Source organism: Podarcis bocagei (genome assembly GCF_964188305.1).
Source record: "Podarcis bocagei genome assembly, chromosome: 7".
Classification (NCBI taxonomy): Eukaryota; Metazoa; Chordata; class Lepidosauria; order Squamata; family Lacertidae; genus Podarcis; species Podarcis bocagei.
In genome coordinates this window covers 33,353,092-33,366,358 of record NC_138132.1, presented here as the reverse complement: position 1 = coordinate 33,366,358, position 13,267 = coordinate 33,353,092, and the positions used below count along the sequence as shown (strand labels likewise).

The 13,267-nt window shown below is 45.8% G+C and overlaps 1 protein-coding gene across 10 annotated transcripts in view; it reads left to right on the top strand.

Moving 5' to 3' along the window:
- ADGRB2 (adhesion G protein-coupled receptor B2) overlaps window positions 1-13,267 on the top strand; it is a 165,611-nt gene that overhangs the window by 112,905 nt on the left and 39,439 nt on the right. For all 10 annotated transcript variants that reach the window (XM_081200011.1, XM_081200012.1, XM_081200016.1 and 7 more), the window contains one exon: window positions 10,901-11,027. In XM_081200011.1, the coding sequence (XP_081056137.1) occupies window positions 10,901-11,027 (127 nt within the window). The remainder of the gene's footprint in view (window positions 1-10,900; window positions 11,028-13,267) is intronic.

The window sequence follows — 13,267 nt, the reverse complement described above, 5'->3', positions numbered from 1 at the left end:
ACTTGCACTGGGAAACCAAAATGGCCATGACATATCAGTCCCCCCCCCCATAGGTGCATGGAGTCATGGTATTCCCTCAAGATGGGATTAATCCTTACAAATTTCAGACAGTAAAATCCAGGTTTTCTGTGCTGGCCACTTTAAAATTTGCTTTGTTCAAAAAATGAAATGAAAAAATTAAAAGTAAAATGGCCATAACTTTCTCATCCTTGTTGTTTCTTCACATGAGTTCGTAAAAGCTCGTAGAGTGCAAGGGATCCACTCTACTAGTAGGTCTAGGATCAGTACAAAGCCCTTCAGAATGATTCAACCTACTTGGGACCCATCTGAAACTACCTCAACTCATTTCAGACCAGGCCCAATTTAGGATTAATTCAACCTTGTTGTTCAACAACTTTGGGTCTTATTCCCCCCAAAAAGCCAATGGGTAGATCACTGCCAGTTTTTTTATAGTGGGAGTAGAACGCAGTCTCTTGGAAGTTGGACATGCCTGGTATATCTTAATAAATTAATAAAGCAGGTTTCTTGTTTCACAGCTGACTTGTAGATACTTGGATAGCTTGGGCACAGGAGGACCACCTAGTTAGCTATTCTTATACTGCAACACCTCTCTCCCTTTCTCAGTTATGGAAACCTACTTCAAGAACTTTTCAGTGTAAAGAAGATTTTCCTTTCCCTTTTTTCAGCATTGTTTTTCTGCAGTTGTATTTGATGATGATTTACATTTATATCATTCCTTTCCACCAATGAGCTCAAGGTGGAGTATTTAGTACTGCCTCTCTCCATTTTATCATCACTATGATTCTGCAAGGAGGGTTAGACTAAGAAACTGTGACTGACCCAAGGTCATCCAGTGTGCTTCATGGCTGAGGATGGATTTGAACCCTGGTCTTCCAGGTCCTTGTCCAGCACTCCAGCTACTATCCCACACAGGCTCTGAAGGATGCAGCTATTCCATATCCCTTCTCCAAAGACACAATGCCCAGATACTGGTTTTTGATAAAGCTTCTCTCCCCCAAGATTGCAGAATGTAGGTCTTAAGCAAAGCAGCAGGGATTGTGAGATCCTCATCCTTCTCCTTTCTTTCTCTCAATGCTACCTGGAGCTGGCAAGGAGAGCTATCCAGTCCTTCAGTGCTGAAATGTCCCTCATTTGCAGCACAGCATTGTAGTTGCACATTTCATTATTATACATCAAAAAGGAACCTGACAATATCTCTTCTCGCTTCCTCGCCTGTGCCAAGAGTGACAGGCTCCCTTAACGAGGCCAACTGCCCCTCCCCTCTGCACCCCCCACTGTGGGTTAACTTTGTTAATAACAGCTATTGATTAGCGGGTGCTTAGAGATGGATGCCTCCTGCTTGCCAGATGTAATTCATTATCAGCTGGCCGGGAGGGAGGACAGTGGCAGAGGATAAAATAGGACAGATTCCCCTCTGAAACACGTTGTAACAGGAGTAGCTGCAGTGCTCATCTCTTGGTTTGCACTTAAGCCTCCAGCTGGGCTTCAGAACAACAGAGAGGCACACCCACAAGCTGATGCAGTAGTTGAAGCTGTTCTTCTAGACCAGGAGGAGCTAACTGTTTCTGACCCAAGGGGCACATTCACCAGCAGTGAGTGCAGCCACCCATACTCTTGCACCTACACAGCAACTCAGCTGAGATGGGGGGTTCTCGCCCTCTTCCCACTTGTGAAATGCTAAATCTGATGTCTGCGGAGGGAGAACTTTGCCTTCCAAATGGGGCACTGAGCTGGGCAGGAACTAAATGCTATGTCTACTTCATTTTTTAAAAAAATATTTACCACTTCTGTATACAAAATTGGGACGACAGAAACATTTGGGTGGGCGGGAGTTGGGATTGAGCCTGCCCCTGGGCCAGATGTTAGACATCCCTGTTGCGGATGGAATTTGGAGGAGACATTCACAAATAACCAGTAGCAAGAGCTATGTGTGAGGCAGCTAGTGCAGGCAAAGCATTTAGAATTGTGTGCCCGTTCCCACCCACTGAAAATTTAAGCCCCTTTTGCTGCTGATGCCTCCTCCTCTGTTTTCTTGTTCTGTGGCTCCTTATGACTCCTAACCAAGTTACTCCTCTAATCTCCATCAAGGACTGATTAATAGGAACATAGGGAACAGCTTCCCACCAAGTCAAACTGTTATTCCACATAGCTCATTACTGCTTTCACTAACTGGGAGTGGCTCTCCAGGGTTTTTTGAGTAAATTTCCCCCAGCCCTACCTGGAAGTAACAGGGATTTAACCTAGGATCCTTTGCACGCGAAACAAGCATTTGTCCATTGAGTCACTTCCCCCCATTTGTTTTATAACTTTAATTCCTGGCTTTAGCTGTAAAGAGAAACTGCTTGGGACAATAAATAAGGAGATAGCTTTTCTCTAGTGATGGAGAAGCTCCCCAGCTCTGCTTCACTTGGCTTGGAAATGAACACAGCTAACACAATAGTAATTGGGGGAAATAACACAGTTCATTTCTGAGCCAGTGCAAATTGGCTAGCTCTCCCACCTGCTCTGACTCTGTACATCCCACCTAATCACATCCCCCAAACTCCCTCCTCACTCTTCCATTAAAAAGTACAGGTCTAGGGTAGCATTCCCACTGCAAAAGAAGAAGAGGGAGATTTTGCCCTCTCTTCCCCTTCCAGCACTCTTACATAGCAATTTTTTCTGCCTACTCAACAGAAAATCCAGTGGAATTTACTACCAGGTAAATTAACACAACATTGAAGGCTTTGTGAATCATAGTTTTTCAATGAGCAACTGGATCTTGGTGGTGGTAAGGTGGAAATTCTCATTTGGATCGTATTTTAATCCATGTAAGAGAAAAAAATGGGGACTCACAAGAAGAACCTCTTCTTTCCACAGGACAAGTACTTTTCAAACTGACATAACCAGCCCAAGAGGAAAGGAGTTGGGGTAAGATGTAACCATCTTACCTGCCTCCTCCTTAGATGAATTGTGGAACCTAGTCAGTGAGCAGCTGTGTAACACAAAAAATAGGGCTTACAGCTTTTATTAAGGAGATCTGTTTTCTTATTTGAGCTCTTTTACTCGCCATCCTGACCCTTACCTTGCTTACTGGCAACAATGGAAAAGGACAAGCAATGTTGTACCCCTGTATCACTTATCTTTTTTATTTCCTACGGGTTATATCCAACTAAGTCATACTCAGAGTAAACCCATTGAAATAAGTAGGCTTAAGTTTGTCATGAGTTCACTGAGTTCAGTGGGTCTACTCTGAGTATGATTTAGTTGGAAGCAATCATGTCTGTATCTATTTGCATAATGGCCTCATGCTTTTCCTAGAGTAACGGTAAAGGGACCCCTGACCATTAGGTCCAGTCGTGGCCGACTCTGGGCTCATCTCGCTTTATTGGCCGAGGGAGCCGGCGTACAGCTTCCGGGTCATGTGGCCAGCATGACTAAGCTGCTTCTGGCGAACCAGAGCAGCGCACGGAAACACTGTTTACCTTCCCGTTGGAGCGATACCTATTTATCTACTTGCAGTTTGAGGTGCTTTCAAACTGCTAGATTGGCAGGAGCAGGGACCAAGCAACGGGAGCTCACCCATTCTGATCGGCAAGTCCTAGGCTCTTTGGTTTAACCCACAGCACCACCCGCAACCCTTTCCTAGAGTACCGGTAGTTCAGAGTAATTTAGGTGGGACTCCTCATTGTCTGCTATCCGTGCACTAATAAGGTTTGGATCCAAGCTATTCAATGGGCTTTATGTTTCTTTCTTCTTCTGGCCAAAAGAGCTCTCATATTTGTTTCTCCTGTGGATTTGAGCCTTCTTAATTTCTCTAAGCAAAACTCTGTCAGTTTGATTGCAAGTTTCAAAGAAATCCATTAGACATTCTTCGGCCACCAAAGTTATCTTCCACAAATGATGGATTTGTTCCTGCAGCAGATAACCCTTTAAAAACTCTTTGATCTTTACCTATGATGCTTGCAATGCAAAGCGACTAAGATTGCACCCTTCCTTTGAAGTGGGGTCTCCCTTCACATCAAAGAATTTAGGTGAGAAGAGAGATTTCCACACCTCATGAGGTTAGTTCATGAACAGTGAATGGACATTCAACATGGAGAGTTATTTGGTGATAACTCCTGCGAACTTGTTAATCACTGGAACTCATATCCAGCTGAAGCAGATGCCTGCATGTGTTGCTTCGTTTGCATGCTTTAATGTGAATTTGAGCTGCAAGGAAGTAAGGTTTAATATGTTGGGTGATGCACAGATGTTTACATCTGTAGGAAATTAGTTATTATAAACCAAGCTGTGAGACCCCATTGGGTAGAAGTCACATGGCTCTATAAGACAGTCATCTCCTCTTGGCATTTTGTTTCCTTTCCAGACAAGTGTTAGTATTTGTGTTTCAACTGATATAGCGAACCGCTTCCCTACAACCCAAGCAGCGCCTAGGGAACAAGAGACTTGGGGCTTATCCACACTTCCCCTTGTCCTACTGCTTGCCCCCACCCAATTCCACCAAGGAAAACTGTTCTTTAGTGTTCAACTGGAGCAAATTGCAATTGGGGGTTTTCTGGAGTGCCATTTGTTCTGATCTATCACTAAAGAGTGGGTTTCCCTTGGAAAGGAGTGGGGCAGGGGAAAAACCACTCTGACCTGTGCCTAGAAAGTGTGGGTCAAGCAGAACACTGCTCAGATCCATGCTTTCTAGGCATGGCATAAGTGTGAAGTGCTTTGTGAAAAACTTATAGTAGCCTGATCTGTAGGAAGACTTGAGAGTCCAGCCTTCTTCCAGTGGTATGGTCTGAAGGCACATGAAGCCACCACCTTGTTGAAGCTATCTGCATCTGGTCAGCACTTGAATGGGTGACCACCGGGGAAACAGTGGAAGAAAAGTGAGGTAGCAATATCTCTCTCTCTCTCTCTCTCTCTCTCTCTCTCTCTCTCTCTCTCTCTCTCTCTCTCTCACACACACACACACACACACACACACTATGTTTTTTAGCTTTTATAATTCAGTGTTACTGTCTCATTTTTGCTTGTGAGCCTCTGTGCTGTTTCCTAATAAATAGCATTTGATAAATTACTCCAGTAAAACCTTGGGAATTCAAGTGTTCTGTTCCCATTCTTTGGAGGCTTGTCCATCTATCTGCCAGTGCTGCTGTATTGCTTAGCTACAGAATAATTATGGAGCTTGAAGGTCCCTTAAAGATACAAAGGGTGTGCCAGGACATCTCTAGGGTTGCCTGCCTGATTAGACAAAAGGTCTATCTCAGCGGTCAGCAACCTAAAGCCCATGGGCTGGAAGCAGCCCACAGAGGTCATTTGACTGGCCCACAAGCTGCCCCCGAACCGAGTTGCCCGCTTGCATGCTGCACTAAACCGACACAACACGGTGTGGAGACTCACTTCCGCAGCGCTGGAAATCGTGTCTGCGCAGATGCCAGAAATCGTGGGCGTGTACGCTCATGCGTGCATGTGATCCGGCCCACGGAGGGATCTCCATGGGAACGATCCGGCCCAGGAAAGATAAACTTTGCTGACCCCTGGTCTATCTAGTCCAGCACCCTACTTTTAACTATGGCCAATCAGCTGCTTCTGAAAGCCTCCAAGCAGGGTTCGAATGCAATAGCCCACTCCCACTGTAACCTCTCAGCAGTTGGCATTCAGCAGCTCTTTGTCTCCTCCAACTCTGCATTATAAAAGTGTCTGCAAAGGTGACATGGAGGCTGGCAACACCAATCCTGCCATGTGGTAATCCCTCACAGGTGACTGCAGAAACAGGCAGACAAGTTGTGTATCCACAGCAGTGACTAGAGGAGGAATTACCACTGGCAGGAGTACGGAGAGAAGAAACGCCGTGCTGCATCTGCAGCAGCAGAACTGGACTCCTTCATCTGCCCCAGCTGCAACAAAGCATGTCTCTCCCACATTGGTCTCTACAGCCACAGCAGGCGCTGCAACCATCCAGCAGTTTGACCTCAATCCCCGCCCCCAGGAGAACCCCTCCATTGTCTCCCAAGACAGATGGATGCTAACATCGTAGCAGAACCACATCTCTTGAGTGCCACTCCTGCCTCCTGATCCTCTAAGCTTCTCACTCATCCTGAGTAGCAGCTGGCTGAACATTTTGGCTGAGTGATGGGTGCAAGTGTTGCAACATCATCTTCTCCTACTCCCTACTGCCTCCCTGCTGCTACTGGTTGCAAACCCCTCACTTCTTTTCCCATACTCATTTTTCCTAGTCTAATACAGATGACAAGCCTTCTGGGTGTGGGCTACGGCCCATGATGGCTATGTCCTGCCTCCAGTGTCAGAGGCAATGTGCCTCTGAATACCAGTTGTTGATAATTTGAAGTGGGAAGAGCACTACTGCACTCACCCTTATGTGGGCTTCCCACATAAGGCATGTGGTTCACCACTGTGAGAGCAGAATTCTGCCCTTGGCCTGATCTAGGAGCAAGACTCTTCCTATGTTCTTATGGGGAGCATCCTTTTTAGATTCTACACAGTGCACCAGTTGTACCTAAAAGAATCTTGAAAGTAGCAGCTCCTTGTTTTACTTTCAGGGTTGTGAGTCATTCTGCCTAAACATATTGACTTGACTGCCAAGCAGCCCCTCCATACCTGGTTAAATGTAGAGTATAGGCACATACCTCTGTATTGCAGAGGAATCTGGGTTATTGTTCCAGGGTCCACCCTTGATTTATGTGGTGGGCCTGTTGGGTCTTATAGTTTATTCACATGGACTAGAACAGTATGGCCCAGAAAGTACCAATAGTTCTTTTGCATACCTGCAAGCTGTTTTTTGAAGGAGCTTGGCCAACATGGCTGATCTTCTCATTGAGAAACCCTAGTAAAGTCCAAGGAATCCCACAGCTTGAAACCATGTGCAGCTACAGTCTGTGATTTATCTCCTGCCTTCATCTTAACACGAACTGAAGTTCTAAAGTTTGGCAATCCTACAAAACCCTTCGTGTCTGATTTTTAACCCCTTCTTCTGCTCTTGACCTGGCTCCATCTTCCGGCCCATCCAGAATATCTCCCGTCTTATCCTTTAGGCTTATGTATGGATACAGCATAGATAGAGCATCTTCCTACTGTGCCTGACCCTTTAAAAATGGCTTCTCGGTTCTTCTTAACCATTTAGAAATGTGTGACCAGAGAGGGGAATTTTCTGTGCCAGCAGATGCTAAATGTGCTGGTGAAGCAGAAGCTCCTCTGATGTATCTGCACATCTGAGATCAGAAAGAGCAGTTGCCACTATCTCTGCCGTACATCATAGCCATGCATTTATTTATTACAATTAATTACATCCTCCCTCTCAGGATGCAAATCCTTTCAGTGCAGTTTACAAGTAAACGAAATTGCATTTCTGCTGCAGTGCTTCTTCCAGCTCAGAGAAAGAATGCTTTCCTTTTAGCCGAATAAAGAAATTGGAGGTCCCAGCCTCAGCAGTCTGTGGTTATTGAGGATGCTGAAACCTCCATAGAATTTACAATCTACTCAGCCAGCAATATCCACTGCTTCCCCAACAGGTGTGGAGTAGGTAAACAAGATCAAAGTCTTGGCACTGTGAATGAAAGGAGTCAATGCCTCTGTTTTCCACTGAACACGTTAAGTTCTATTATACTGATTCAGACCACTGCTGCTTCTAGTTTGGGAGAGAGAATGTAGCTTAGTGGTAGAGCACATGCATTGTTTGCCAAAGAGCACATGCATTGCATGCCAGATTCAACCACTGGCATCTCCAGTTGGAAGGAAGAGGTAGGAGGTGATGTGAAAGAGTCTTCTCTGCCTAGGATCCTGGAGAGCTACTTCCAGCCATAATAGGCAATACTGGACAAATAGCCTGTTCTGGAATGATGCCACTTCCCATGTCCATAGCTTTATACTATCTGCTCTGGCTGGCAGCAGTTCTCCAAGGCCTCCAGTAGAAGGAGGCTATTCTCAGCCCTGTTACCTGAGAGCCCTTTTTGGCTAGAGGTGTTGAGTGCTGAACATGGCAGGGCTTCCATTCATACAATACATGCACTTCATTATTGAGCCATCACCCTCCCCAATGCTTGTCCCAAGACAGTTTGCTGCCCCAGTCAGCTGGAGTGACATCAGGGCCACAGAGACTATCCTTTTTTTAGGCGGGTGCACTGACTGGGGCTAGAATCATAGAATCGTAGAATCATAGAATCATAGAATCACAGAGTTGGAAGAGACCACAAGGACCATCGAGTCCAACCCCCTGCCAAGCAGGAAACACCATCAGAGCACTCCTGACATATGGTTGTCAAGCCTCTGCTTAAAGACCTCCAAAGAAGGAGACTCCACCACACTCCTTGGCAGCAAATTCCACTGTCGAACAGCTCTTACTGTCAGGAAGTTCTTCCTAATGTTTAGGTGGAATCTTCTTTCTTGTAGTTTGGATCCATTGCTCCGTGTCCGCTTCTCTGGAGCAGCAGAAAACAACCTTTCTCCCTCCTCTATGTGACATCCTTTTATATATTTGAACATGGCTATCATATCACCCCTTAACCTCCTCTTCTCCAGGCTAAACATGCCCAGCTCCCTTAGCCGTTCCACATAAGGCATCGTTTCCAGGCCTTTGACCATTTTGGTTGTCCTCCTCTGGACACGTTCCAGTTTGTCAGTGTCCTTCTTGATGGGCTGATGGGGGTTGCATCTTAAATCATCTGGGGGGCACTACCTTGGCAAAGGCTGCTGCAATATGTGAAGCTTGAAATGGAAACATGAATAGGAGATGACAATGTCAGAGAGATTTGAGCCGATGGTGTACCAAACTAAATGTCAGTCATTTTTGAGGGGCTATTTTTGGGCACCTAATAATGCCAAGGGCTGGGGAAAGTCCCAAACCAGATGTGGCCTGCAGCCTTACCCCACATAGTCTATGTGCCCCTCTAGGCCTGCTCTGGGCTTTCAGGGTGCTGTGGGCCTGCTCTTTGCTCCTGGGCTCCAGTCTCGAGCGTTGCTTGTGCACACAAGGGAGAGGTGGGAGACAAAGCATGCACAGGGCAAAGCAGAGCTGAAACTCCAGAGGGAGAAGGAAGAGGCTGAGCCTATGGTGGCCTGGATGGTTCATGAAGAGCCTGCATATTACAGTGTCTGAGAATTCTGGGTGTGCAGGAGGGTTTGTCCTCGAGCATCCTGCCCAACCAACATCCTGTCTCCCAGGTGTGAGCAAATAGTGGATGTAATTGCCAGAGGCAGGTACACCATTCCCTGAGCATCCTTGCACCCCCCAAATTATTGCTCAGAGGAAGCACTTCCACGAAAGAGTCAGGCAGGAAGTGAAGAGGAAAGCAACTGAAAATTATTCCGTTCTGATTTTAGTGTGCTACATGCACACATATCTGTAGAGCCTACCAGTTTGCTCTGAAACAGCTAGGTGCTTGAATACTTCCCCTTCCAGTTGTTTTACAACTACATAGAGAGCTGTGTGGCAGTGGGGCACTTTTACATACCAGGAGGAAATGAGGGTGAATGTAACAGAAAGGAAGAACCTGTACTGTGATGGAAGAATGGGGCACCTTCGGGAGGCGTCAGGGGACACACAGGCCACAAGTTGACCACCTCTGCTGGAAGTCAATGGCCCTTCATGGGGGAGGGGAGGTTTTGCCCCAGTCTGTTTGCACCCCTCCCTCCCTCCTTTCCCCTCCCTTTCAGCCCACCATCGGCCCATAATTGCCCTGATCCACTTCTAGTCACAGGCAACAATTAGTGTCCGTAGACACAGCCCAGATAAATACTGCAATATGGATGGGATTAAGGACACATCCAGATGTGCGGCTGAAGCATCAACTCTGCACACTGGAGGCTTTTGTGTGATAGATCAAGTGTCTGTTTCATTAAATAAAATTGCACTGTGTTTTTTTGGGGGGGGGGAACCTCTAGCACATAAACATACCTTTTTTTAAAAAAAGCTATACATGACTATCTTCACTACTGTCTCATGATGCAGACTGAGGAATTTACTGCTAATTGTTGGGTTTGAGACAGGGTCCAGTCGTGATCAGCTGTATCCATTTAGTTCTCAGAAGCTTTTGTGGCCCCTCTCAATTCTTGGATGGTATCCTTGCCCCTCCCCTATCATGCTCACACAAAGGGTTGGCAGACAAAGTTTAATGTCCAGTGCATTTCAGACCTGAGATCCTTCATCAGGGAGTTTCAAATACAGAAATTCATTCTCTTCTAATACCCTCCTTTTCCCCTTCTTTTGTACATTTGCTTCCTGCTTCTCCGTCCATTCCTCAATTTGCTTGAGGTTTCCATCTTTGTGCTGTATTATCATGCAAACATGAAACCACCAGAGCAGCCTGTATCAACCCTTGGCTGTTTGCTGAGCAGGCCAGAAAACTAACTGTCTCTAAACCATGGAGAACCCCTGCCTGACACACACACACACACGCCCCTTCATCCAGAATCCATGCCCATCTCAGTCTCTCCCTCTCCCAAATCCCTGTCGGCATCAACCTTCAAATTAAATCAATGCTTACTGCAATAGCAACAAACAACCCCGTCCCCCAATCTTCCCCACCAGGGAAATGAGTCTGTAGCAACATAGGGCTATGCCGGGAGCGGATTGGCGGGGGGGGGCACTGGGCTGAGATCTCTGCCGGAGGATGGGGAGGGAGTGGAGACGTTTCACCCCAACAACTGGGTCAGGAGATAAAACAAGCCACTCAGACAGAACCTTGGTGCCTGACTTGCACACACACACACACACACACACACACACACACACACACAGCGAGAGAGCCTGCTTCACCCAGTGCATCACTAGGGCCGTGCCATGCAAAGGGTTAATGCAGGCAATGCGCTGAAGGGATGTGGGCTGTGTGAGTGTTTGATCATTTGAAATCTCTCCTTCTCTCTCCTTTCTCCTTCGCATTCCATCAATCAGGGAGGTTGGCGCTGGGAACTGGGAGACCGAAAGCTGCCAGACGGTGGAAACTCTCTCGGCTCACACCAAGTGCCATTGCAGCCAGCTCTCCACCTTTGCTGTGATCGCCCAACTGCCCAAAGACCTGGTAAGTTTTGACAGAATGAGGGAGAGCAGGCTGGGCTCTCGGCCAGCGCCACATTCCTGCCTCCCACCAACGGAGGTGGCCCAACCCTGAGACAGGAGGGCCTGATAGCCAAATTAAAAGTGGCAGAGTAAGGAGCCAGGCAAGAGTAATGGCAACTCTGGCCCACAGGACACAAGCTCATCATTCAGCTTTGCATGTGTGCTAAGGGAAGAAGTTGTGAGTTTGCAAGAGGTACTGTGTGGTTTATGGAGGTCTACTGTTGTTAAGGGATGAGAAATTTTCAACAAGCCTACTATTGATCTGGACCCAAAGGGACTTTGAAAGGTTGCATCCCTGCAGGGTGGTTAGGCTTAGTTGCATGTGCACACCCACAACTTTGTTGAACACTTACCCAGATTCCCTGTGCATATTCTTGTCTACCACCTCTCTCTCTCTTTACCTTTGTCCCTGAGAGCTCTTTGCAAAGTCTGATAGTGTGGGCTATGTGAGCTGGAATGTCTCCTGGTTCGAATCTTACCTCCGCCCACTGTAAATTCACCAGGTAGCTGTCAGCCTCAGTTTCCAATCTGCAATTTGGGGGATAAGAATTCTGACCTGCCTTAAAGTGTTGCCGTAAGGATTACTGAGGTAAGGTTTAAAAGTGTGGAAAGTTCCCTGGTTCAAATGTTCCCTGGTTCAAATCTTTGCCACTGTGAATTCATGAGGTAGCTATACACAATACCTCAATCTCACAACCTCAATCTTGCAATTTGAGAATAATGAAATGTTGTTTATTATGTCTTACAATGAGTTGCCTTAAAATGTTGTTGAAAGGGTTATTGAGGTATTATTATGTGGAACATTTTTCACACATCAAAGTGTTGATAGAAATACCAAGTTTTTATTAGTAGTGTTATTGTGTGTTGTTGCTGTTAGCGTTACCATTATTGTTAAAATAGTAGATGTACTCATTTCTCCTAGAGATATAGATGGATCAGTCTGTCTCAAATAGTCTGTGTTAAACACAATTCCTCTCAAAGAATGCATTTTTAAACATCATCCCTCAAAAGTACACATTTAAAAATAAGTTTTTGATACTTTTTTTAAAAAAACAACCCGAGAGCTGTATTGGGACATTTGGGATGTTCAAAAACCAGTGGATAACCAAGTTCTCATCCACACTCTAGTCTAAAGATATGGAACATAACAGATTTGATCAGAACTGACCAAGATCATATCCCTGAAGCATCCCTAAATTCTCCCTTTTCTTTCATGTGCGTGTGCATACATACCCAGAAACTTCACAAATGTCTTACTTTGACACCACTTAATTTTCTTTTCCTTTTGCAAATAAGCAGTCACCTCTGTGATGTTACCACCCCTACCTTTTGGAAACGTTTTAAGGGCATGTTCGAGCCAAAGTTAGAAAAAACAGTGCTGAAGGGTTGGAGAGGAAGGGAATGCCTTGCTTTCACGGGGCAGGCTGTGAAAGCAAGGCCTGCGGCTCATGCCTGAGGGGAAGACACAGCCTCCCCGCTAGGCCTAAACCCAGAGGTAGGCTGAAATTTCTCAGAAAACAAACCAAATATTATTGAAGAAAGGCAACAAGCTGGACTTTACAAGTACCGGTCATTCTCTCATAGCCCATCTCTTCCTCTGGTCATCAGTGTGAGCTAACAATACAGTTTTGCTCTATGTTAACAGAAGTGAAATTTCACAGAAGACCATTTTCTGATTTTTCTTTCTTCCACCTCGTCATTTAGTGACTAATAAGTCCAATAAATAATAATCGATAATAATAATTTTGTCCCCTCAACCAAAAATATTTGGTAAAATCACACCCACACTATTTGTGCCATCCATAAATAGGGTGGAGAATTTTGGAAGGCTGTTTCATGCTGGCCTTACAATAACTATTTGCAACCTGATCAAAACCTATATCATTTCCATGGCAACCATTAGGCCCCTGCCAGCGATGGGCTTGCACTAAGGGACAGTGATACACACACACATCTGCACACACATAACCACGTTCAGTATGCAAAAGAACAGAGATAGCTAAGCCTCAAGCTGTAGTTGGGGAGGGTGGGGTGGTAATTTGCAAATGTATATCAACAAGCTCCCCTCCTCAGTTTTTCTGCCATCCCTTCCCACTGCTGTTGTACCCCACTCAGAGTCTTGTATCCCTCTTCTCATTGATCTAAGGAGATGCAAAATAATACTTAAGTTGGTGGGGAGTAAAGGTAGCCATTTGGACCCAT